General features: G+C 32.1%; 3 protein-coding genes across 6 annotated transcripts in view; 2 read left to right on the plus strand and 1 right to left on the minus strand.

Annotated features, from left to right (window-relative positions):
* The window catches only part of LOC108915033, a 110929-nt gene extending 104230 nt beyond the window's left edge, over window positions 1-6699 (plus strand). For all 3 annotated transcript variants that reach the window (XM_018720981.2, XM_018720982.2, XM_018720983.2), the window contains 4 exons: window positions 793-945; window positions 3028-3334; window positions 3469-3715; window positions 5818-6699. In XM_018720981.2, the coding sequence (XP_018576497.1) occupies window positions 793-945; window positions 3028-3334; window positions 3469-3715; window positions 5818-6244 (1134 nt within the window). In that variant the 3' untranslated portion in view covers window positions 6245-6699. The remainder of the gene's footprint in view (window positions 1-792; window positions 946-3027; window positions 3335-3468; window positions 3716-5817) is intronic.
* An 894-nt stretch (window positions 6700-7593) lies between these two features.
* On the minus strand, window positions 7594-10930 carry LOC108915026 (sideroflexin-2). Of its 2 annotated transcripts, XM_018720974.1 has the most exons (6): window positions 10845-10930; window positions 10368-10702; window positions 10104-10302; window positions 9703-9995; window positions 8092-8139; window positions 7880-7991 (listed from the first exon to the last, which is right to left on the minus strand). In XM_018720974.1, exons 2-6 carry the CDS (start codon window positions 10688-10690, stop codon window positions 7880-7882), a joined length of 975 nt encoding a protein of 324 aa, XP_018576490.1. In that variant the 5' UTR covers window positions 10691-10702; window positions 10845-10930. The 2 variants fall into 2 exon arrangements, with proteins under 2 accessions (XP_018576491.1, XP_018576490.1); XM_018720975.2 differs by lacking the exon at window positions 10845-10930 and having other exon boundaries at window positions 7594-7991; window positions 10368-10690.
* Window positions 10931-11741: 811 nt separating this feature from the next.
* On the plus strand, window positions 11742-27779 carry LOC108915027 (PWWP domain-containing protein 2A). The gene is made up of 7 exons (XM_018720976.1): window positions 11742-12098; window positions 15598-16028; window positions 18232-18466; window positions 21528-22041; window positions 26177-26408; window positions 27072-27259; window positions 27314-27779. Exons 1-7 carry the CDS (start codon window positions 11947-11949, stop codon window positions 27494-27496), a joined length of 1935 nt encoding a protein of 644 aa, XP_018576492.1. The 5' UTR covers window positions 11742-11946; the 3' UTR covers window positions 27497-27779.
* Window positions 27780-27823: the final 44 nt, after the last annotated feature.

Genomic DNA, 27823 nt, shown 5'->3' on the forward strand with positions numbered 1-27823 from the left:
TCTGTAAAGAATAGTTTGTCATCCAATTAATCTAATTTAATGCTCTTCAAATATGGATAATCACAGAGGTTCAAATTTGAGAGTCACAAATATTTAACAATCATTCTCACGATATCTAATTAAAAGTTCATCAAATTTTTTGTCAATAAATCAGATTAGTGTTAAAAATGATGATGACTATAAAATAATTAATTACGCGAAAACTGTGATGAGTACAAAAAAGTTACAAGTGAGAAAAAACTTTGTCTTTATGGTAAAATTAGTACTGAAATTGTAAAGCCCATAACAAAATAATATATCATATATTTGCTTAGGACTGGAAGTACTTTGGCCATTTCTATAAATGCAATTACTTTGGTTACTATGTCAAAAAGTAACATTTATACACAAGTATTAGCATACCAAGTTTCATTTAAATCGAATAGTGTCTTAACCAAAATATTTGTCAATTTTTTCATGGCCACCCGATATACATAGCATTAAATTTTTGTAATTACTACAAAACAAAAATTAACCACAGCCAATCAGTGATAATTATGTAGCAATCGATCATTCCTCGTCTGAAGTCTCTTTTCGACCAATAACACCTCATTTAACAAGGGTGGTATTTTGTAAAAGATTATTTTAGCACATCTTTTTTCATTTTATAAGACTTAAATAATTATTGTGGAAATATTCGCTATTTATATTTGACAGAAACTACCCATTTTTGAGCTAATTGCTCTGAATATTAATTGCCCTATCAAAAAAAACAGGCACCCAATACGAGATAATAAGACTGCTTGTGCATAGGTGACCGAAGACGATCATGACTGGATTCAGAATGGTAGAACTCACAAACTAAGATCTCGGAAAGGGAGAAGTATTGTTCACAAAAATCTCGAAGACAACTATGGCGCTGTGATAGTAGCCAATCACGAGGCGCTAGCCCAAGTTCTTGAAAATGTAAGTGAAAAGAAAAGATGCATGTACTAACGAACAAAATATTGGGTCTCATGAATAAAAGATAGCAAATGCTTTTACTACATATTTTCGAAGTAAAACCTTCATTAACTGTGATTAATATTTTGGAGTATTGCTGCACACAAAAGTAAAAGCTTTTGCTTTCATAAAAAGAAAAAAATCAGCAAATATGAATAAAACTAGTTATGTGAATAAAACCGAGTATTTATTACCTGCCTTAGCATTTGCTTCGATAACATTGTAGGTACCTCAGTAACAGACTTCAGTAGCATATCTAAACGTAAGGAGTATGGAATTATTGATTCTTATCAGAACCAAAAAATTGATTAAAAAAAAAGATTAGAGACAGTCATAATACCTTTGTGTTTGATTTAAGGAAATGTGCATTGGTTAGCTAAGCATTTCATGTATGAACAACATGAAAACACGAAGAAGTGCATTAATAGTTGTGTGAAACGTAAAAAAATGTCCTGAAGCATATATTAATAATTGGCTATTAAAATAGTTTAGCAGTCATTAGAATTAAACAAAACCCAGTATCAAAACCCCCTGCCAAAGTGGAGAATATAAAAGAGAGTATTTGTGGATTAAATTTCTTTTGTCCAGTAAAGAAATTACAGAAGTACGACAACTCTGGTAGGAGTGATACAATTTTGCTATCTGCATCCTGAAACCTTCACAATATGGCAATACAGGGTGACTGGAAACTACTAACAAACAAATTTAAGTGTTGATTCTGCTAGGAAAAAAAGTAAATAATATTAATGATCATACTTCATATATGGCACTTTTTCGAACTCTACTATGAATGGAATTAAATAGCATCAAAGCAAATTTTTTAAATTGATTTTTATTTATTTATTTTTTAATTTGGTGCACTTATTTAATAAAAAACTGCACCTTTGAGAAAAAAAAATCATTACAATTATAAAGCCCTAAATAGAATAGAATTGTATAGAAAATCAATCATAACTTTTTTTATTTGGGTTTTTCAAAAAAATAAGTACAGAAATGTTGAAGATTGAGAAGATAAAAAACCTTCAAAATCCTGTTCCAGGGAATACCGTATTGTTTTGTAAAAAAAAATATGGTTAAAATTTACCCATTTTGCAGTATAAACAAGGAAGTTTAATATAAAATAACAATTATACAATTATGGGCATTAAAATTTGCCAATTTATCATTAATTGATCAATTAATTTATAAAATTTGGGAAATTAATTATAAATAATTTACAAAATTTGACTACAGTCATAAAATACTGTATCAAAGCATTCAATGAGTTCTTTCTCCAAAAAATGTTACGACTTGACTTTAATTGCGTTATTTAATTTTTTAAAAGCCTCGATAAAAGTTATGATTAAAATTTATTGTTCATTCTCTTTAGGTGCAGCTATCAATAATACTTAATTGCATATACGAAATTTAAAAAAATGAATAAATTGAAAAAAGTTGACCCATTAATAACGAGTTTTTGAAAAGTGAAGTGAAAGGAATGTATAACCATTATCCTTGTTATACTCGTAGTTAGACAACCAGTGAAACAAAGAAAATAGGAAGTGGTGACTTTCCCATAAAATCTGTATCATCTGTGTTGATAGTAGATAAAAATAATTATGACAGGGGTTTGATAAGAGTTGCCATCTAATATTTTCGTTCCTATATTTAACTGGTTATCTACCTAACTATATTATATATAAATACGGCCATTATTTTTATGAGTTAACCCCTTAAATATTCTGCTGATAGTTTCTGAACACCCTGTAGACTATATTCAATTGGGAGCAATACACTCTAAACTGAACACAGGTAGGTATAGAGCATTGGATTTGCATTTACTATATAGCCAAACATTCATTTAAAATGAAGCAAATGCTTTTGCTACAGTCTTTTACGTTAAAACATTTGCTTTTGCTTTCACTTTATTTAAGCAAACGCTTCTACTTTATTCATGAGACACATCAATTTCAGTGAAATTCTTAGTTCAGAAAAAACACCTTGTTGATTTTCTTACATTTGCTATTTTTGCATAAACATTTTTATGTATAACAATAACTCTTGCAGATTCTACAACAATCAAATCACATTCAGCCTGCTTTGAGGGGTCTGAAAACATCCTCGAATCTACGATGGACCGATTTTTCAATAAAATCAGGAATTACACCTTCAAAAGTGGGTCGTAGGGTCTTCCATCAAGCACTATGGGGTGCACAACACGTAACACTAGTTGTGAACGCCGGCACGGTCACTTCAAGCACTCTTTCACTGGGTACTTTCAATTTAACTCCGGTAACCGAATTCAGCGATTTGGTACCCCAAAATTACCTGACGGATTCAGATGTCGGCAAGGATAGCAACAAACAAATACAAGGTTAATGATTTGGTGCTTAAATTTTATTTTAACTTGTTCCGCCTAGCAGTCAGTTATGTCGCAACTGAAATCACTTGTATTGGAATATTTATGCTGCTATCGAAACCTAAAAATAATGTAATTTCAATTTTCAGCTACAGTGGGCGTGCTGCCTTGGTTACAGGTGAACACGATCGAATCCTTCAGTGAGGTGCTGAAAACCAAGGCACAGAACCACGAGGACATGTGGAAGGACGCTAATTTTGTCATGCTGCAACTGGTCAACGCACTGAAAACACTACAGGCGCAAGGTATAGAAGAATTACCTTTATCCTTGAATTGTTTTGTGCTCTGTAAGGACGTGGACAGAGATACCCACCATCGACTTTGTGTTCTACAAGGGTAAGTAAAAAAGAACAAATCAATGTTCTAGTTCGTTATTGTTAAGTTGACTTAATATTTGCAACTGTTTATAAGCACCAAAGAAATTTGGAACCATTTCATTTCTTTGTATAGGAAGCATAAACAAATTATAAGTTAGTAGCATCTCACATACAGAGAAATAATAATAAACTTGTTTCTTATTAGTTAAAGTCTGCCATTTGTTATAAGTCCTTACAAACATTTAACAAGTATTTTGTGATCTTTTGAGTGTTTTATACAAAAAAAATACAAAACATCTAATTTCAAACTATTGCATCAAATGACGTAGTTTGTGGAAGTTAACGTATTGGAAATATCTTTTAAGATTCAATTCTATGATTTCAAAAGATGAACAATTCCATCTTACGATTCGTGACTAGAGGGAGATATTGCATCCACATTTCAATACAATTGAATCTAATGTATAGGAGATACACATTTAAGCGACTAAATATTATTATTGGCCATTGTTGGCACTGCTAACTTAGCAACATAAGAAAATATGACAGAATTGGCGATGTCATTGCAATGAATGTTCATAATTTTGTTTGAGCTTCCAGTAAAACATCATTGTCCCCACTATAATATTGTATTATATGTTGTATAAAATTTAATTTCACTTGTTGAGATGGCTCCTTGTATGATAATGGACATTTATAATGAAAACAATCAGTTTCCATTAATCAGTATCCATTAGAGTTCAACATATTTCATCTAGCCGGCGAAAATCGAGTGCAAGGTGACAAAGTATACGAGTGGGTCCTGAAGTTCATTTTGTTGAGTGCACCTATAGAGTAAACGCTGTACGTTCATGCAAGAAATAAAAAAGCCCACATAAAAAATTTTAAACATACAAAGCGAAAAGTAATAAAAAAAATAATGAATACATTTTTATAGTGTGTAAGAAGTTTGACTGCCATTACTTCAGCGGCAGACTTGTCCTACGGAAAAAATGTAAACAACTATTATTGTGCAAAATTTAGTAAATTTCAAGACAATTGTTTTCTAGTTTTTAAATAAATAAAATAGAATGTATCGATTTTGTAGTACGAAGATAGTGTTGTACTTAAATTTTATCTAGAATTTTAGTGATTATGAATCTCTTAAGATAGGAACTTAACTTTTAATCAAATTATAAATTTGAAAAATATTTAATTAAAGTACCCAAAGATTCATGTCATCCAAATAATCATACGAATTAAAAATAATTTAGGTACTTACCAAAAAGCAAATTTCAGTAATTTTTAAATGCACAAGTACAAAACAAACTACAATATATGCTCAAAATGTCCACCACCATTTTCGATGCACGCACGACACCTTCGAATCCAATTTTCGCGCACTCGCTGGAAATCGCCGCAAGAAAAGCAAATAGTGGTATGCAAAAAATACTCCGTCAGGGTCCAATTCCAGATACCAACAAAATGGCATATTGCTGGACAACTTAGTACCTCGTGTTATCCGCCGTGCCGTTGTCACATTGCTCGATATGAATTTTATCGAATTTTAAATTTATTACGCTAATTATTTTTTAGAATTAAGCATAAATAAGTTCAAAAAAGTGATAAACATTGTATTTTATGGTATTCTATGCACGCAGTTGTCAATATTCCTTAATTAATCGAACTTTTGTGCATCAAGTTGGAGATTTTAATAATTTTTTTCTCGGAAGCAGTTCAGTTTAGGACCCATGTCATATAAGGCTTTTTTTGTTTATTTTAAAGTATTCTATTGCCTTTTAAAATTAAGGCAGTCAAACTTCTAACACCCTGTATAAGTAATTGTATTTTAATGCATTTACAGGTAACAGATAATTAATTTATTAAAGGTTTTACGCACAAAAAAACAAGACACTTTTTAATAAACACACTACAGTCATCCAGCTATGTAGTGCTTTTAAGTATAACTTGAAACAGTTTTTTTCCCAAAATCTGTAAATATTTAAATATTTTTTTTTGCCAAACAAGTTCTTAGAACATTTATTAGTTATTAAATGTTTATGGAGTAATATTTTTTTTAATTTGAGTATCTATGCTACTCCATTGTTTAAAAATGTGCTCAATCTTTGTTATCGTTTTCAGATTGGGCCCAGACATGGCAAACAAAACCGACGAGGAGTACGGAACCCTCTGCATGTGCGCTCTTAAGGCGCTAAACCTCCTACACCCTTCACCTAAAATAACCCCCCTGATCCACTCTCTCCTGAATAAGGAACGTGCCGTTTCGCTGACTCAAGTCAAAAGCGTCCTGGAGTTCTCCCTTTGGGGACCCTCTGACGTATGTCTCGGCAGCACAATACGAGAACGAGAACTGGCATTGCAGAGATGGCTGGACCTGCAGCGGGCAACGGTTCTGCACGGGTTGGTGTGCGCCAGAGTGCAACTTACCGTTTACGAAGAGTGTCATCTGTTGTTCTTGGTACGAAGCAACGCTAGGATGATGTGCGACGCCTCGCTACTCATAGAGTCCAGTAATATGAAGCACTGCTTCACGAGCAACCATAAGTAGTTACGTGTGCGGGCATGTCGTAATTACTGTGTATTTGATGTGGGATGTTTTGTTTAACAATTGGTCGCCCTGGAACTTTTTTATTTATGCACTGATTTTAATAGTTAGATAGCTTTAGTGGCGACACATTGAGGATATGTGTCACATTCACATTAAAATTCAGTCATTTCAAACTTTTCTTTTTTTTTTTTTTTGGTGCAAAAATGGGAAACAATTTCTGGATGTTATTTGAGCAATACTTTCATTATTGGTTGTAAAAAATAATTTTTTGGACCCACTCAAATGGCAAATTTAACTTATTAACTAAAAATCATTTTTTATCAACTTTAATGTAAAATGCAGTTTTAAGAATTCATTTTAGGACGAAGGGTGACACGTATCATTATTTCACGTCCACGTTAGTTTACAGGCTAAATTACTTCACATCTGCTGTAATAAATTAGCAGTTGTGAAATAAAAACAAATGTGAAGTGATCGAGTCCGTGAAGTATTTGCGGAAGTGAAATAGTATGACAGGAAAGTCGAATTATCAAGTTCGATGGAAAAATTTAATATACCTCAGCAAAAACGTACGCTTTTATAGCGTCGCCTTTGGCTAACGCCTCAGCCAACAGAAGTAGTGTTATCAAGAAATATGCAACATTCTGGTGTCCATACATAAATAACTGTTTAGGAACTCATTTTCATACGAATAGTGTCACTATTTAGGTGTTATTTATTGTACATCCACAAATTCTTTGCGGTTCAATTACTTCACGTCCACTATAATAGGGTGGAATGAATTATCAATTGTGAAATAATAGTGGACATGAAGTAATTGAGCCTGAGCGTAAAATAATAGGACACTAAACTGAGTAACGGAACGAAACCAAATTATTATTTAACAAAATAAATGTTCGTAAAAATCAGTCAATAAATAGAAAAGTTAGTGGGGTGGTTAGTTTTTAAACAAGACGTCCAGTATAAGTATTATATATGTAATTTGTACTTTAAAAGGTTGTTGTAAAACTGAACTGATATTGAGTGGTTTTATGATTGTAACCATTAGTTGTTACTTAAAAAGAGCGTCTAGCATTTTGTACTTGTGGTGCAGCTGAAGGTTTATGTAATTAATGTCTTTTTGCACAATTTATTGCATAGTATTTTTTCATATTGTAAAAAATTATGTAAATATTTCATACCTTTACTGCCAATTAATGTTTTTATAATAAAGTTTAACGTTTGTATATATAAATATATTTATTGGTTTTTTTGAATTTTTTACACAGAACATTAATTTGAATGATTGTGAAAATTGTTTATAAAATCTCTATTTGTAAATAAATAAATAAATAATTAAACAAACAACAGTGTCTTAGTAGTAAGTACAATAATTTTATAACAGCTCATAAACAAAATTACAACAAGGGTGTAAATTATTGCTTAATAATAAATGTTTAAAAAACATTCAAAAAACAATTATATCAAAATATTGCTAAAAATTTTATAAATAATAAAAATACTTCAGATGGTTTAGAAAGAAGTTGGAATTTTGGGACTTACTCTACGCTAATGTCCTTTAAACTTACGTATAGTTTCCGTGAAAGTCATACCTGTTAAGCCTACAGTTTACTAAGTAATTATTGTCGTGCTGACTTACAGCCCTTTGTTGAAGTACACCCTCTCTGGGACTTTGCCCTCGCAGTTCGCCTTAATCTTCTCAAACTGCTCTGGTTCTAGCCATTCTAAAGTGGAAGTCTTTATTGAACTGAAAAAAAAGAAATAACGGATGTGGTTCAATTTCTTGATACATTCAGTAATTTTTGCAATAAAAAAAAAGAAATCTAGTTAATATTGAATGAACTTACCATCTTTGGGGGAATAACGCACAAGCAGTTGGTACCATAAATGTAAGGCTGAAAAAAAAAGGTAAGCTGTTACTGTGTTCTAAAATTAGTATTATGTGAGTCAGGATCGAAATGCATATACAGGGTTTGTTTGTCCGGAAAGTAATGTCAGTGAGTCGGTTAAAAATAAGTTATTGAACTTTTCATTACAAGTGATCAGAATTCTTCAAAATAGGCTCCTCCTGCGTTGATACATTGGCTCCAATGAATTTTCAAGTGGAATGCAATTTAAAGCCGTAGTGCAAGCTGCTTGAATCCCCTGTATTGTTTCGAAATGCTTGCCTTTCATAGGTGTTTTCAGGTGTGGAAACAAAAAGAAGTCGGGGAGAGCCATGTCCGGGCTGTACAGGGGCTGGGGAATCGTTGGCACCCCTGCTTTGGCCAGGTAGTTGGTAACGAGGAAGGAGCTGTGAGCCAGCGCGCCGTCATGGTGCAACTTCCAGTCGTTAGCGATGTCCAGCCGGACGAGTTGAACCCTGCGTTTCAATCTTTTCAGCACTTCCACGTAAAAGTTTGCATTCACAGTTGTACCACGTGGTACAAACTCGTGATGAACGAGTCCTCGGATGTCAAAAAACACGAAGCATCGTCTTGATTTTGGATTTACTTATCCTGGCCTTCTTGAGGTGAGGGGATGCCGACGTGTGCCACTCCGATGATTGTCTTTTCATTTCCAGGTCATACTCGAATATCCAAGATTAGTCACCTGTAATGATTTTGTTCAAAAACTGAGGATCACTTTCGCACATGTTTAGATTTCAACGCAGTTCATCTTTTGGTCGTCTGTGAGCACTTTCGGGACCATTTTCGGGCATATCTTCCGCATGTTCAAGTTGTTCATAATGATCCCATGAACAATAGTTTTTGGAATGTCTATTATCAGTGTCACATTGTCATCCGTAGTGCTCGTTGATGGCCGTCCGGCCCGGACCTTGTCATCGACCGTTTGCCAGCCTATGGGGTCGTCCATTAATCACATGAGGTTTTTAGACCACCTTTTTACACCCTTCCTCCCCCTCCTGGGTTGTAAGCTCCCCCCCCCCCCCATCTAACATCACATGTATTTTTTTATTAAAAAAAACTTCAATATTTTCAGAATATTAAAGAAACAGCGGGCAGGGCGATGGACGATCTTAAAAAGATCGACCGCGTCAATTACGCGTTATGTCTTGATAAAATTTTGGAGTAGTGTATTGTAAATCAGTATCTATGATTTGAAGTTAAAACTGAAAAAAAATATTTTTTTTGGCACCTTATATCTCAAAAACGGTGAGTTTGCGGATCCATGTTAATACAACTTTTTTTCTTAGAATGAGCCAAAAAATCACACCTTTCATTTTCCGACATATGTTTTGAAACACCCTGTATATTTAAATCGTTCTTTTTCTTCTTTAATATATGTCTTAAGAGTTCTACCTTTATATTCTACAAGTGTAAACATTCTTCAAATTTTTCTTTTACTTTTATGGTTAATGGAATCTAAGTACAACGTTGACCTACAAGAATAAGTACTAACCCTACCAAGTTCTACCGACATCTCAGCCACACCAAAAGTTATTAATTTCTACTTACAAACAGCCGACGGCCATAACCTGGATTGGTCCGTGAAGGTAAGTTATCCTCTGCATGAACCTGTACTTTTCCGCTCTCTCCATTATTATTGGCAGTATCAGCATTCCAGGGGCGCACATCGTTATACGTGAAATGATGACCTGAGTTATACCCTTAACGGCAGCTAGTTTCGACTGACCAACAATTTTTCCACTTTCATCGGTACAGTCGATGCCATGGAGGATTTCGTTCTGACGCATCATGGGGATGTTGACACAATTAGCAGCTGCCACGGCAGCAAATGGTACGTATCTCTAAGAAGACACATAAAACTAGATAAAAATAGAATTTCGTGTGAAAAAAATAGGAATCTTCTATTAAATTTTGAGATATATGAACTTACATAAACTAAAATGTCTTACCTGGACAAACGGGCTGGCCCTTTTTGTCCAGTAGTATTTGCAACCCAAAGCTGTAATCATGGCTGACGAGGTAGCAGATAGATAAGCAACGACAAGTTGGTTGGTAGTAGTAGGAGATTTAGCATTTCGATTAGTGTAATTGACTAATGCGTTAAAAGACTGATTAACCCACTGCCAGAACACTACAGCAAATGGTGTCCTATAAAATTTAAAACGTAACAGTATCAATTTGTGGAATGGATAATAGTTTGCAGATTCATTTACCTGTACCACTGAAGCATAGCCCCTGTAATTGCCATACCGCCTGGTACCTGGAAAGACATTCTGCCGAAAACATTTTGTTTTTCTCCACTATCAGGGTGGAAAGCACTCTCATACAACTTTTTAGCGTAAATAATTTGCTCTAGAGTTGTGCCTGGAGGTTCCTGTCCTTTCCTGTATTGGTTTACTAAACTTTTTGCATTATCCAGATCATCTTCGTTTACCAGACAGGTCCTAGGATCGGTTACCCATAAAAAATGCTTAAATCTTCCTACAAATGTGCTCTGATCCCACAGTGGTTCGTCGATATTCATTCTTTCGGGCATAATTAAAATGAACTACAATGTAAAATGACTTGGAATCGTATTAAAATAATAAACCCATTAATATTGTATAACTGGTTTCTCTAAGCAAAGTTCAAAGATAATATAATTTTTATTCTATTTTTGTATAAGATAATCCATTAAAAAATAAACTCACCAACAGAGGTCGAGTTCGAACTTAAATAGTTGTAAAAATTAAATTTTATGTGCAATGTTCCCACCTCCGCGCCACTCTTCTTTGACTACCCCTGTCGTTGTAAATAATTTTTTTTTCTATTAGCTGCTTTCTTTCGGTTGCCGTTTTCGGATCTAAACGAGTTATGATCCCTAAATCACGTTCGTAGTTGTTTTCTTGTTTCCGGATCTTGTCAGATTATGATATGATCAGGATCGGTAATCCCCTTTCCCCTACGAATCAAACTTTTTCTGTGATTCGAACTTTTGATCACGATCACATATTTAATATAATCTTAAAATTGTTTCATTTTTATATAAAATGGCAGTTACAATTTTTATTTTAATTGTGTACACAAAAATAGGTTTACCTAAACGATATTTAAAATCAAATCAAATGTCAACAGTAAACAAAATCTTGTTCTCTTCGAAATTGGATTCATGGATCTAGTTCGTGTTTGTCTGATCCTGATTCAGTGATCATGATTCAAAGCTGAGAGCGAAAGAAAACGGCTATAATTTCCACTTTGCGGATTGACCTGCTTTCGCTTTGAGATAATTAGCACAGAACTACAGTACTTAAGAGCTTTAAACTTCTATGAAAATATTACAGTGTCCGTAGTTTGACCAAACCATTGCGTCTTTTATTAGTTCAGTTCTGTTATTGTAAAGTAAATGTAATCCAAATAATTAAAATGCTCTACATATTAATTATTTTAATTTACTTTTACTGAAAATGATCTCCCTAAAACTTGAAACGTGAAGTTTTAGGGCGTGAAAATCAAGAAATGTTCAGCAAGAGAATTGAACGCGGTTGATCGTGAAGTTTGTAAAGAGGGTCTACCAATGTTAATAAATAAATTATGAAAATCAAAATTTACTCTTTAATTGTCAACTTGTATACGTTAAATTTATAAAGATAACCCTAGGAAGAAATGTAATTTTTTATTTATTTTTGTACGCTAAATGAAAAGTGTTTAATGTGTTGTGTGAAATACTGATTATATAAAAAGGTTTCTAAAAATATAGCTTATAAACTGTAACAGGGGTCAGATATTTTTTTGTTCTACTCTACAATTACAAATATGGCGGAGCAAGATAGCAGTAAAGATATAAAGTTATTAAAAAGGACAAGAATTTCAGTTTTTGTCGACGAAGCCCTACCAGACATACTAGTAGTTACATTCGAATTTGGTGTTAAAATATTTAAAGGGGTTTTACTTGATTCTACCAAAAGGTGAGCTTTAAATCCATGTGCCCTTTATGTGGGATTAGTTTACAATTGACCTTGAGAAAAGCTATTAAATTTGGATATATTTGATTTTCTTTTAAATGTATTAGTTTATTTCATTGTAAAGAGCACTCTCCAAATCTAAAATTATATTTGAAACCCTTAATTCTAACCGAAACTAATTTTAAAGTGCATAAATATAACTAGATAATTATAGTCATTCCCATACTCCTAGTCCATTTTAGAAACTGTTCTTATCATTGATTATTGTATCCACACATATATTCAATTAAAAATGGAATAAAACAATTGATTTACTTTATTCTTGTAAATGGTAGTGGTACAAGTAGTTCACACATTTTTTAAATTCATTTTAAGTGTAAAAAATTCAAACTACGTAATTCATTTATATGTATACCAAAGGCACACTTATCATGAATGAAATATATATAGAGGGCGTCATATCAGAAGAGCATACGAACCAAATCTGAAATTTTACAGGAAATGAAAAAAGCATTTGAGAAATCAAGATTTAGAATGAAGTTGTTGATTTTGCCGATATAATAAGACCAATACATTATAGTTCATTGGAGAGAATTAACATCTAGTAAAATGTCAACATGTAATTAATTTCGGGCTCATGCGCCCTCCTGATATTATAATGTTTGAGGAACGAGTATTAAATTTATTTAAATAATAGGTGTATAGTATACAAAAATATGCTTTATTAATACAGTAATTGTATTAATACCAACTAAAATTTGTTACATTTTATTTCGGTGCCTTTTCCTCTTTTTAAGTCGTTCTCGTACCTGTAGAGACGTCTCGTCATCGAATTCTTCATCTTCGGAATTTTGGGAACTATTTATTACTGACACAGAAACATAAAAATATTTATATTCTGGAGGAATGACTGCATCTTTGCCTTGGCACATAGACAATAAATTGTTATACTTTAATTTATTTATAGGAAGTTTTTCAGAATATAGAGATGTTGTAACTGGGAGTTTAGGACACTTACAAAACGCCAAAAACAACACAATTTTTATTTACGAACATTCACAAGTTTATCCAAATGTAAGGTTGTGTGAAATTTACGAAATCAGCTGAGGGCGTATAAACCAATACTGTCTAGTAGACGTAAAAGAGATACAGAAGTATTAGAAGGGCATATGAGCATATGCCTTTCTGATATTATAGTTTTGCAAAATTAGTTCATACGCTTAAGTAAAATGCGTTAGAATAGAGTGTTAATGTTTATGAATATATATACGCCCTTCTAATATATTAAGCGAATTGATTAAATGAGGTCATACGCCCTAAAAACCCAAAACCGACTATACTAGTTCTTACGCCCTTATGATATGACGCCCTCGATATGTTTCCATTTGTTACATATTATTTCTACATTGCTGTTGGTTTATAAGAATCAATATTACATTAATGAAAAATTACAAGTCAATACACATTAAATAATCTATAGAGAATGTCTAAGTCCTTACAGAAAGTATGTATGGCATAGATACTTCGAATTAAATGCCTAATTTGATATTGACGACCTCTTTTTCCAAATTATAGGTTTATTTCTTAGTAATGTTGCTAAGATAAACCTTTTATTAAATTTTCAGTTTTCGGTAAATACAAGGTGCAGCAGAGAATAAGGTTTTTTCCTGAAATTTAAAACACTCAGTATGTAACCAGTTAAAATAGTGAATATCTATTAGAATTATGCTGTAGTCACATCTTTTCTGATTTATTTGTCTTTTGATTTACATCGTTATCTCTGTTATTAATTGAAATATCCAGTTAAATTAAAGCTGACCAATTACCTGTAAAAACTATCAACCCTTAACTTCCTCCCTTGAGGACGCTCAAAACATGCTCAGAGAAATATGAAATGAGATTGACCAAGAAAATAATTTCTGATACCAAGGAAGTTCTTTAATTTTGTACTGGATTTTCCTAATTTTTTATTATAATTTTAGCAAAAAATGCCCAAATATATTTTTTGCTATGAATAACAAATATGAAATGGGAATTATTAGCCAAATAGCATCCTCTTATTTTCATAGAATTTCAACTTCCGCTTCGAAATAGTCATTAAAGATTCATCGAGAAAATCGCAGTTTTTTAATTATTTTTTATTTTATGTTAAATTACAGTGCACTTATTTTTAAGTTTTTAATCTCCCAGTATGTCTGTGTTGCCCTTTGAAGTTCAAACAAAAATTAATATAAGTTTTTGTTTTCTAAAATAATAAATAATGTTTCTTATTTGGTACAACTTTGTTAAATATTTACATGAAAAATACTAACAAAAAAATTGGGAAATGGTTGTTATTGAAAACTGGAAACTGATATAGAGATTATGTTTGCAACCTGAAAAACTGTTTAAACATGCCTGAAAAAGCTGAATGTATCAAGGAATTATTTGGTCAAAATTTAGTATACACCTTGATAGAAATGTTGGTTGATTTTCTTCACTTTTAGTAATTAATTTTGTTCACTATTGTTACTGACTTAGCCTTATTTTTATGAAAATCTGGTACACTTCACTTTAACTGTGTATTTCAATTAATAACAGATCTAATGATATTCGTTAAAATATAATGTGTTTTGAAATGATCCTACAAATTAATTCAAATAGATATTTTCTGTACGTCACAAGAAGTTACAGGTATAGATCAAATTTTCAAAATATCAAGTGGCGTCAAATATCTGAGGTTTTCAAGGATCAAACGTTTTAGATATTTTAGAAAAAGGTGATTTTTTTTTTTAATTTCAGCATCCTGTATCTCGAAAAGTATTGATTTATCGATCCATGTTTATATAACCGTTTTTGAAAAAAGAAACTTGTTTCATCTTGCATATGCTGAAAACTGAAATTTCAATAAAAATTTCTTCTTAACACAGCTTAATTGAAAGTATTATAGGGAAATCAATGGACATTTTACAAGTTTTGATTCAATATTTTTATATTTTTACATACTTGAAAACATTGTAAAAAAGTAAGTTGTATTAAAATTTTCGATTGCTTGATTTTGGAGGCAAAGTGGTTTATTTCTATAAAAGAATTAGTTTGAGAAATGACGTTTGCTGTATTTGAAATTGATCTGTCTTGGATATAATTACAAGTGTTTTTTAATTTGTTAATAGCTTTTAATAAAGGGTTCCTTAAGTAGTTAAAAGGTGGAAGAATCTGGTGATACAAAAATCATAAGTGGTGAAATATCTACTTGCTGAAAATAAAGGATACCCAGAAACAATGATAAAATTTCAAAGATATATTTTTATGTAACAGATCTGTAAATTCTTTTGATTTCAATAAAATCCATAATAGCGAATTAGCATTATTATTTTTTTTTAATACTTCCCTGTTCATCATCATCCCTTCTGTTATACCAAAAAATATGTATATAGTGAAATATTGGGTTAATTTTAGTTTTTGAATTGTGGAAAATATTAAATAGGTATTTCCATATTCAGGAATAACTTTTGCATTTTAGAAACCTGCCTTGCGGGGTGCCCAATGTAAACCCAGCGTTCAACGTTCCCACGAAAAACCCCGACGATGACACCCTTTATTCCGTTAACCAAAGATTTGCTTACACCGACCCCACCAATTCAAAGAAAAAAAACGTTCAAATGCCAAGTAAATATAAAAATAACAAGATGACTGTTAGATTAAGGCCACGCCAAGTATTGTGTTCAAAATGCAAGGGAATTTGCAACGAGAATTCGGAAAATGTTTCTCGGAAACGGAAGAGTTCGGAGAACGTTCAGAGTTCGTCCCCGCCGCCCCCTCCTAGGAGGAGTGGAAACGCTCCCGTCACTAGATCTGTAAATATTCATTTAAACAATAAGAGGACTTTGCGGGGTAATTCTACTTTAGAGACCAGGTTGACAAGGTTGAACTACCAAGAAGAAAATTCAGTAGGTACGAGAATAATGTGTACATTCTTATATGGAGTAGTGTCTCAATTAGAGGTCCAAAATTTTTGAAAAAATTGCGCTGGTAAAAAATCGTTTTTCCCCAAAAAAATTGAAAAAAATATGGAAAACTTGTACTTTTGTTGAAAAGATATGAAGATAAGATGTATTTAAAGAAACAATCTTTAGAAATTGCTTTAGTAAAAGAAAATCATTCTTAATATGTTTAGAAAGACTAAATAAATGTTGCTCTGGAATCAAAGGCATCTGACATGAAATCTAATGCAAAATAATGTTTTTTTTTTCTGAAATTGCTTTAATGTTCTAATTTGTTAATTATAAAAAATTAATATTTTGTTTATTTTCATTGTTTCGATCATGGAAAATTAAGATTGATTAATTCGTGCTTGAGTACTAATAATTTGAAATTTGAGAGCATCCGAATCCCAAATATATAATATATATTTTGTTAAAATGTGTTGTTTTGAAACTAATTGAGGCTTATTCCAAAAAATACAGGGTGCTCAAGAAATGGTGAGCAATCTTTCAGATTTGGGCAGCACTTGCAAAAATAACATAAGTGTTATTTTGTTTTTATTCAGATTTACCCTGTAGACTTATTAGCGTTATAAAAAGTCGAGTGTTGAAAAAGGTACTAATGTAATTAATTTACTGATAGCTACGTTGGGGGCCCTGGGACAGTGCGCCTTCAGCTGTCTTGATCATGTACAGACTTCCTTTTTTAATTCTTATCGTTTTTAAGATTGCTGTACTTTTTTAAGTGAAAAGTTGTACTTGTTTAATATGGACTCAAGGACCTGTTTTCTAGATAAACGCATTTAATCATGAAGACATGATACTATTTTTAACATATACTCGTATATATAATTATTAACAATACTAAAAATACATGAAAAGTAAAATCAATCTTTCCTACAACAAAATAAATAAAACATAAAAAACCAGAACCTAAAGAATTCTCGGAAATAGTATACCATCATTATTAAAAGCTTTTATCTCGAAAACGGTTCCTTGTGTAGATGACAAAGAAGTATACATTGTCCACATTAAAAAGTACAAAAGTCTTAAAATGGGTGAATTAAAAAAGTAAACTTGTAACTTTTTTGAGGGCGAAGACTACCTAAAGTAAGTCAGTAAATTGATCACATAACATCAAAAAGCGTAGCTTTTAAGGAAAAACTATCCAAATTTGATAATAAACAAAAAAGTTATCATGAATAATGTTTTTCAACTTCGGGAGCTCTACAAGGTGAGCCCGAATAAAAGCAAAATAAAACATAATGCTCGCCATTTCCTGGATGTCCCAAGATATCTGGAAAAATATTTGAATCAATATTTTTTTTTTCATTTTTCCATTTTTCCAATTGTTCAATTTTTTCCAAGTTATTAAATATTTAGTCCGAATACAAATTCTGGCATGGAAGCAAGGCCATTTAATTAAGTTTATCTCTGTCCATCTTTGTTTACCCAGATCAAAGTGAGAAAAAATAATTTTTTTCCAAATACGTTCTAAAACGTTTTGTTTTACTAAAATGGTATACTAGAACTTATTTATACAGAGTGCACTTGTTTTGAAGCACATTATTGTAATCTAGGTTACCTTAAGAGATACAAGGTTGGTCAAGTTAGGGCAAAGTTGTGGAATTTATGACGAATAACTTGTCAAAGATTTTGTTTGAAGTTATCAACTGAAAATTTGGTTTTATTTATAAAACAAAAATGAATAGAGGTGGCGCCCATCAGGAAAATGAAGCAAACTTTTGTTTTTCTTATATGCGTGTTTTTATCGATTACAATGATGCTTGCTCTTCAGACAAATGCGCAGAAAACTTTACCCTGAGTTTACCATTCCTTTTCTTAAGACAATCAGGATAATAATGGTGTGGCTGAAAAAATTGATAGAATTACATTCATAGAAGTAGGTAAAATTTGCGATCTATTGGCAAATATGTCAAAAGTTTTTGCAGATGCCTTTAAACTTTAGTTCTTGTTTTATAATAGATATGCTTTCAGTCTTTTCATTTTTCTTGAAAATCGAACTTGTGACATCTAAACTACTTTTTTCTGTATTTTCGAGGAATAGGGGAAACCATTAGTTGTCGATATTGACCCAGCCTTTACACATAATATTGGAACACCCGTACCAAACAAAACCAATTACGATTTTAAATAAATACATTTTATTTTAGATAAGTCCAATTTGGACAGCAACTCCAACAAGAGGCCCTTGGGGAGCACGCAGCAAGAAAATTCACAAGAAACAGACAAAAACCATTCCTCAGAGCATTCCTCGGATAGTTGTAATACGGACGATGCGGAAGCACCACCCCTAAAAATAGTTAAGAGAATATTAAGGAAAAAGCGAAGCGTCAGTTCGGCAGAAGAGCAGTGGGAAGAAGCGGGTTATCAAGAAGATTTAAATAGGTAACTTTTTAGAGATGCATTCGATTTTAGTGTTGAATATTTTGATTCTACATTTGAAGTAAAGTTAACTGATTGATTGATTTCTCAGGCAAAAACTATTACTTGTACTTTTTTTATGATGTGCATTATAGAATTTAAGGTTGTTTTGTATTTTATTTAAAGATGCTTCCTTGATCCTCTTTCAGATAGAGTTTTCTAACTAATATTTACTCTGTGTTCTCCCTTAGTGCTAACAAGTTCAATTTCGAAACATTTTTCTGAGTCTACACCATTGTGGAAAACCTGGAATTACAGGGAATTTCATAGACCTGAAAATGTGAGGGAATTTTTAAAATGTTCCTACAATTTTATTACAATAATTGTTATCGGTCCTTACTTACGGAGTCACCAAATTATTCTATGTATTACTTTATCTATTTCTGTTTTTATTATATCCAGGGTGTCCCGAATACCTTAAACCAAATTTTACTGTTGATAAACACATTTTTCGAAAAATATATCTTCAATTTTGGCCAATTAAAATGCGTTAATTTCCCCTAAATCAAAAATCCCCAATATATTTTATTTGTCATTATTTGATATTCAGACAATCTAAAATTGTTAGAATTTTTTTAAATCAAATGGAAATGTTTCTTTTTTGGGGAGAGCCAAAATGCAAACTTTATTATTGGCCACTGTATAATTTTCTGAATAATCATACTTCATTAAATAAGTGGGAGATAAAAATAAAGAATTTGGAAAATGATGGACATTTTTGTCTGATTTTTTTTCAAATCTTCCTAGAAGCATCAAAGAATTTTTGGGTCAAAATTTGGTATACACCCTGATTTTTTCTTTTACTGCTTTTGCTATATTCTACTAAATTCTACTAAAATGACATGAAAGAAATACATAAAAGGATTATAAAACTTTAAACAACCATTAGTGGCTGTAAAAAATAATTTTACTCATTAAAAATTGTTAGTAAGCAGTTAATTTTTGAATAATCGTTTTTTGTTGTCAAAACTAAACCGTCTAAACTTCACTCAGATAATATATTTAGTTTACCAAAATATTATTCTAAATGAGCGTTGTCACTGTGGATATTAGTTGGAAAAAGATTGGCAGTTAATAGGTGGAAAGTGAATTATAGAACTTACCTATGTTTAATTTAAACAAAAATTTTTGATGCATGTGTTGACAAAATTAAATAAAGTTTACAATTTTTTGATTCAGTTTTCAATACACAAATATTCAAAATGTTGACATTAAATTTTTTGGTATTGTGTATAAAAATCTAAACCTGTTTTCATTTACTTCACATTTCTTTACTTTTTATTTCATTTAAGAAATAACTTCCTTTTTCAGTCCACACTCGACAGACAGTCAGCGACTAACTACTTTCTATTGTTTTTTTCACATAATAATTCAAAATATACTTCATCCCAAGCATTTTTCTTAATTTTTTTGTCATTTTTTGTCTGCTAGAGGTATCGTATGGTGCTTTTGCATCTCGCTGATCGAATTTTCTACATCAATGCCTATAGCAACCGGGGCGCCCATCCTGAAGTGGTACTGACTGCAGATTGATGTCAGATATATCAGTGGTGTAAACAATACATGCTCTATTCCCTGAATCGACAGTTGAATTGGTCAAAAAAATAGAATGTGGTGCATTTGTTCTGTCAGAACTACATTCTTGGACGTCTGTGCATGTTCAATTGGGTCATGGTCATTTTGCCGAGAAAATAGTTGGCCATCGACTGTCTCCCACTATTCTGTACTGTCTTCATACTGTTTTAACAATAATCAGTTTAGAACCTAGCAGTGTGTATTTATAGATGACTTTAATGAATAAGCGAGTGTGCACACGACAGAGAGTCGGCGACCTACTATTTTTTGGGCGAATGATAAAATATGACGTACTTATGAAAACACTCAGGCGTGATCTTGTTTCAAAACATAGTTTGCTGATTGTTGTGTGTGCCTTTACTAAAGTGTACTTCTTTCCTAGGCTCAAAATATTTGTTTTTACAATTAAATGTGGTACAGTAAGCTCGAACGGTTAAATAATTTAAAGAAAGAATGTACTAGAATTAGTTAATTATACAGGATGGTCCATTTAACATTGCTCAGCCCTGTGTCTTGAAAATTTAATGAAATATCTATGTCCTTTAGAAAAAATTATGTAGCTCATGAAAATAAGTTGAATTCTCAGTTGAAATCGTATTACCCTTTATAGCGATATAGATAATACAGCAAAGAAATTTTTCAGTCATAGGAACTTAGGAAAGCAATCCACATGAAAAAACGTTAAATTTGCAGCAACTTTTTTAACATAAATAATTTTTTCCAAATTTTTAAGACAAATTATAATTTCTAAAATTAATTGGGTTATTTGTACTTACAACTTTTTTTATATTACTTTGTGCTGATTAAAATGATAAATCTTGTTTTATCTGGAAATTACTTTCTGATTTTTAATTGAAACCTTATTTTTTCTTTTGATTATGAAAAACCGTTATTTTGAAAAATGTAAATAATATAAACACTCTTATACAAAATTATAAGCTAACAGTCACAGTAAATATTCAAAACTCAATTCAGTAAATTTGTAGTTCATACCTTCACAGATTTGATCAAATTTTTCTAGGTGTGATGGACAAATTGCATATATTTTGTTACGTAAATCAGATAAGCTGTCAATTTCTGTCTGATATTGAGATTCTCAGATAATTCCACAAGAAAAAAATCAACTTTATGTTTTCTGCTTATCTTTCATGTGGGTTTACAAAATTTAGATGTCTTTTTTGGTTTCCTCTTTGAATATCAAAAATAGTATGACTGATAATTCCCAAATCGTCTGTCTGTAGATGTATGCAATTAACGATTCTAGGTAAAAGCCAGGTTTAAGCTTGACTTATTAATCCATGCCAACAAATTTTTAAAACAAATCCAACACCTATTTACAAAAAAAAGACAGTCACAGAGAATCTGTGGCAAAAGCATGAATTAAAATTATGTGAGTCACTCCACAAGCCAATGCTGTGTTCTTTAAATTTTATAACTTAATTTCTGCCAGGAACAGCAACATCGGCGTGCAATCCAGCACCGGCACGATGGACCCGCCTCCTAACCCTAACAGTATTTCGACGACCAGCACGAGAACCATTAAAATATCCTATGGTCCCCAAGGTGAGGGCACCGTACTTAAAATTCCCGCACAAATAGACAGCATAAAGGACGACGATTCTGAAGAGAACGTCAACGTAGAACAACAGGGTAATAAAATCAAGGAGCCCGACAACAAAGCTGCACGCAGGGCATTGAAAAAAGCCAAAAAGGAGGCTCGGAGGAAGGTCTTGCTCTCCGGGAGTTCACCGTTGTATTTAGGAGGCGCTTCACCGAGGTATATGATAGGTGGATCTTCTCCTAGGTATACGGTTGGAAGCGCGTCTCCTAGACATGGTTTGGGTAACAACTCGCCGCGATACATGTGTACTTATGAGCTGAATGTGCCCAGGAGAAGAAAACACAAGATGAAGCACAAAAAAAAACATCGTGAGGATAAAGATCGGAGGCACAAGGAGGGGGAGGTAGGTGTAGGTTTTTTAGTAACACAAAACTTACAGGGTGTCTCAATATTACGTGAACTTGGAAATACCACAGATTCTTGGGTCGAAATAAGACGATTTAAGTAGTAACTTTCACACGAAACAAGTATGCTCGTACCTTTTTTGCAAATGAACTTACAATTCATTTTGTGTTTTATCATGAGGATAAGAGCTTTTTTAAAGTTTTTCTGTATCTTTGCAAATTTTTTGTTTTCTGCATTGTGATTTTATTAGTCATTATATCGTTTTCAATACAAATTTGGTTTGTCAATAAAAAATGTGATTTATTTCACAATAAACATAAAATAATGTTTTGAGGAGTTCAGGAACTTGTTGTGAAATGTTCTTTTAAGAAAATGATTGTATATGATTAATATCTTTAATAAATCTTTATTCAAAGACAAAATTTATTGCCCTAAGATTTTTCTCTTAGTTGCTAACGGGTGTTGAATTTGAATAAAAAATTTTAGTATTTTTCTAATTGAAAGGAAATTTGGTGTGTGACGTAAAGAGCCTTGTCTCTCATGTATTTTTTTAATGTTTTTTTAGTTATTATATCGTTTTTGATACATTTGAGGTGTATAAAATAACGAAACTGATGCTGTAAAACTTTGTATTTTAAATTTACACATTTATACATAATTATTGTCCCTGTCAATATACATCCCTCCTCTGTCCCTACACAGCTCCATGCGAATTTTCTGTTGATCAAAACAATGTTGAAAGTCTTTTTCTATGAACTTGTTCCGCTTTTGCTTACACAGTTTCAACGGTCCGAAATCTTGTTCCTTTAATGTTTGACCTTAGGGAACAGGTAGTGGTCACATGGTGCCAGGTGAGGCGAATAAGGCGAATAGTGTAACATTGGGAACTTGACTAGAAACATCTTGACAGACATTTCAGTGAGCCGGTGCGTTGTCCTGATGAAGAACCCATGACTTTTTTTCTGATTTTTTCATGGAGTTTAGCAAGAACCTCATGGTAGTAATCCTGATTAACAGTTTGATCTTCAGGAACCCAGTGAAAATACAGAATCCCATGGATATCGACGTTCACACAAATTGTTTGGATGTTCAAATTCTTATGTAAAATTTGCCTTACGCATTCTTTGTCAATACCTACAGTTTCAGTAATAACACGAATAGTTAACCGATGGCCAGATTGCATCAGATTAGCGACTTTTTCAATATTTTTATCCGTTTTTGACTTGCTAGGGCATCCCAGGTGTGCGTCATCTTTTACGTCTTCTCGGCTTAGAAACTCTTAAACCACCCAAAAATCCACTCGTGATAAAAATTCATTGCCATATACTTGTCTTAATATAAGTTTCAGTAGCGGTTCTTTCAAGTTTCATATGAAATTTTACAATTCTTTGCTCTATTACAACTTACCATTTTTCCGGCAGAACGAAAAAATAGATCTTATACAAACGAAGGCCACAGCTAAACTAGTATGTCTCCATACACAGTAAAGGCGGCAATCGAAAGAGGAGCCTTCGTATCTGATTTGTCATTAAAAATTTGATACTTTTGATAATAAAAAAACACAATAATGTTTAGTGGTGTTGAAAAACTTGTAATCGAATGTTCTTTCACAAAAAATTATTAGATGAATCACCATTTTTCGTAACATTTTAATGAGAAATATATATATTGCTCTTATCCTTTCTTAACTTTTTTTTTTTTTAAAACTGTTATTTTAATTGTGTTTTTTAAGTGTAAAATAAAACACTAGTTAACTGCAGCAGAAAAGATTTTTTTTCCTAGAGCAAAAATGTGCTTTTTGTCCAGTTATTTATTTATTTAATTGCATAATTGCTTAAAAAAATTAACTATTTATTTTTGAAAATGTATTTATTCCAATTGAATAAATTTTACAAGTCAAACTAATAAATAGGGCTCTCAGAACTGAGCCGTGCGACATAGGCAAACCCCAACGATAAGAATTAATTACTTAACGTCCACACAATAACAAAGTCAACCAACAGTATACTAATGTGACGTGAACATGAAAAGCATTCTGAGGTAGCGGTTCACGCATGTCTCGGTTAACCCTCTTGGCACACCATTGAATTGCGGCTTTTTCTGACAGCCTTACTAACCTTTACCATTATTATTTTTGTTCAAAAATTACAAATTGAGATTTCCAATCTTATAGTAGAAAAGTTTATTCTAGACGTGGAGGCAAGGTACTCTAAGCATCTGAAACAGTGACCCATATAGTTTTTCAGATGCAGCAATTTCTCTTGGAGTGCCTCTTATTTTATTAATACCAACCATCCACTTGATTGGCACATTTTCCATTTCCATCTAGAGTATTTTCAAAATAATTATGAAATACATCTGAGATGGCAAATGTTTCTGGGTATGCCTCAGGAATTTTAATGATAACAGTTTGTTTTCTATATCTTATACTGCCATTTTTAATAGTTCTTCTCTTCTACAAGCCCCATAATGTCCATTATTAAAATAATCTGAAAAAAACATAATTAGGGAAACTAATACGTCCTAATATAGAATAACACTACTTTATTTATAAAGTATTTGTCTGCTTTTTAATTGTATTCCCATACTTTGTAATAGTGGAAATTAAAGATTATTACTTTGTATTAGTATTAAGGTGGATCTTCTACGTTAATAAATTGTTCATCAGAGACTTCTTGTACAAATGTTTCAATTTTTACTTTCGCTAAAATTCGAGACGTCATTGGACAATATCCAACTAATTTACTTTTCAAGTAGGATAGCAGATTTGATTGATTCTTTTATATTTTTTTAATATTCAATCTACTTTTTAACGGAGATTAAATTGACTATAATGTTGAACTTAAAAGCCAGTAACACATTTTCAGATATTTTCTTAATTTTCTATTCAGTGTGCCACTTTTAACCATTACAAGTTGTTTCATGTTGTCTTGCAGATTTTTGGAGAATAAGTTGGATACTGCTCTTTCTGCGGCTTTCGATACTTCAAAAGGCAAATATTCTTCATCACGAAAAGGTCATTTCACTTTCCACTTCATACTTAACACTTGATTTGTAATATTTTAATACTAAATTTTTTTTAACATTCGCAAAATTTCTCAACATGACAGATATGGAACAAATATGACGACCAGAACTAAATGACTAATGATACTTTGTTTGGTTTCTATGACTACTTATAGCATATCAAAATTCGATCGATACATATTTCTATTATAAAAATATATAATTAATTTACCGTAAATGTCAACATTTTTATTACATTTTTCGCAAATTGTGATAATATTTCGAAGCAGTTTTCGAAAAAATATTGTTTGATTCAGATTCTAATGTTGCTTTTGTATTCTCGAATGGTATTTTTATTCGCTGATGCTCACAAAATACTCACTACTTTTGAACTCGACAAAACAATATTACGTTTTTATTATTTTATTAGTTTTTTTAATTTCAAAATTACGTGAAAATCTGTGCAAACAAGAAACGTTTTTAAAAGAATAAATACTTGAAAAAAGTTCTTGCTATATGATAAAATAATAAGTGGAGTTGCGAAGTCATCTCATTTTTAAAAATATAATTAATTCAGCTACTATGTCAAAAAGTAACATCTACATATTACTAGCATACCATATTTCATTTAAGTCAAGTGTTTTAGATTCATTTGGAAAAAAATTTTTTGTCAACCCCTTTTGCAACTAAACGAAGCTACTTTGGATATGCTTTTTTGCTTAGTTAAATCGTTATGTTTTAACCCAAAAATATGTGATACTTCTATTTGCTCATAATATAGAGACCTTCTGTATGTCCTGAAATAATAAAACTATTGCAAAGCTTTATTTGTGTCTGAAAAATCACATCTGAAGGGAATCAAAATTTGACACCTATATCGAACTCATTTGCATCATTACAAAAATCCTCTTATTTCTGGCGATGCAAATTATTAATTCTGTATTTTTTTTAATTGGCAACATTTTGAACTGGTTTAATACATTTTTTTTTAAATACCATTATTATAAAATTGCCTAAAATATATTTTTTTGTGAAATTTAAAAATGAAAAATTAATATCTTGTAAAATAATAAATGTTCTTAAATAAGTATTATAGAGGACTAGATCGATATTTCTCTATTATTTAGGTCAGTTCAACACAAGACGACTCAAAGGAACAGTGTATTACTCAAAAACTGTCCATAAATCTCAAACGACTCAACAACACTTATACTTCTTCTACAACGTCTGATAAGATAGACGATAACATGTCTAGCTCCGATGAACATAACGAACAATTTCCAAACTTTCCACCACCTAATCCACCTCTGATGCTGCGGATCAATGCCCAGACTGTATCTAGTGCAATGGGTGCAGACGGTAAGCCCACAATGTTAAATATTTGCATGAATCGAAATAAAAAATATGGAGTACGCTACTTACTTTTTACTCGATTAAAAAGAGCTTGAAATACAAGAATACCTGCACGAATTTGTATAATAATTTCATTGAAACTGCTAATATTACCATCAAATTAAGTTAACATTGTTGGAGTTGAACGATTTCTTAATAAAAATCGTCCCGTGAATAAATGAGATGCTGTGGCTGCATTTTGTTGGCATTCCTCATAAATTAAAAAATTATTAATATCTTTGTTACTTTGCAACTTTTATATGGGTGACTGCTGGTAAAATTATTGTTTACTGCAAATATCTACCTGTAACTAAATTCTTTCTAAATAACCAATTTTGATAAAGCCTAAAATTATTTGTAAGAAAGTGTCTAAGGCCCTCCCTCCGCACATTGAGCGACTAAAAAGAAACAAACTGCAAACTTAAATCGCCCAAATCGCCAATCAGTTGCTTATTAGTTACGGTCCATGTATTTCAACGAGAATCCGCATACAACACAGCTAGTTGGTAACCGGTTTGTAACGTGATCAGTAACAACGACATGCAGAGTCACTCAACGATTAATTCCTATTTTGTTTTATAAAGAAACAGAAATAAAATTGTAACATGTTCTATTTGTATTTTGTTCTAGGAGTTCGTCTATTAGTCGGTGACGTGGTGTGGGGCAAAATTCATGGGTTCCCATGGTGGCCTGGTAAAATTTTAACGATAACGAGCTGCGGAGCGCAAGGTCCCCAAGCTCATGTAGCTTGGTATGGCTCCTCTACATCCTCATTGATGCAGTGTGATCAGTTGAGCCACTATTTAGATAATTTTAAGGTACAATACGTTTTTAATCAACTACACTTCTAGTTATTGAATTGTTTTGCCTAGACTCGTTACAATAAGAAAAAGAAGGGTCCCTACAAAGAGGCGATAAAGCAAGCCACCACTGAAGCGAGAGAAAACGCAGAGAACAGGGTGAGGCAGCCCTTAGGAAATTCGCCGTCACACAATATCATCCAGGTTGTACCCCCTGCTCTGGCTTCTCCTAGGGAAATAGATGTTGTGTCATAGGAACTGTAAATATATTTATAGGTGGACGTTCCCAGCAAAATGGATGTTAAAATTCATAGCTTCGGCTGCTCGAAGCTGAGAGGCGTACATAGAACTTTCTTTGTAAATTTTAAATGGTGTTATGCTTCTATTTTTCTAAATTCATTTGAGAATTGTGATTTGAAGATCTGCGGTCGTTTTCGTGCGGATTCATTGAAGGTTTGTGTCGGATAATAGATTTTATTACACGAGGAGGAAAATTTGGTACAACATTCCTCATTTTTTCTTTTTAATTTGTAATACACTCTACTAATGGACAAAATTATTGAATATTTTAAAATTTCCAGA

This window comes from Anoplophora glabripennis, unplaced genomic scaffold (genome assembly GCF_000390285.2).
Source record: "Anoplophora glabripennis isolate ALB-LARVAE unplaced genomic scaffold, Agla_2.0 scaffold800, whole genome shotgun sequence".
Lineage (NCBI taxonomy): Eukaryota > Metazoa > Arthropoda > Insecta > Coleoptera > Cerambycidae > Anoplophora > Anoplophora glabripennis.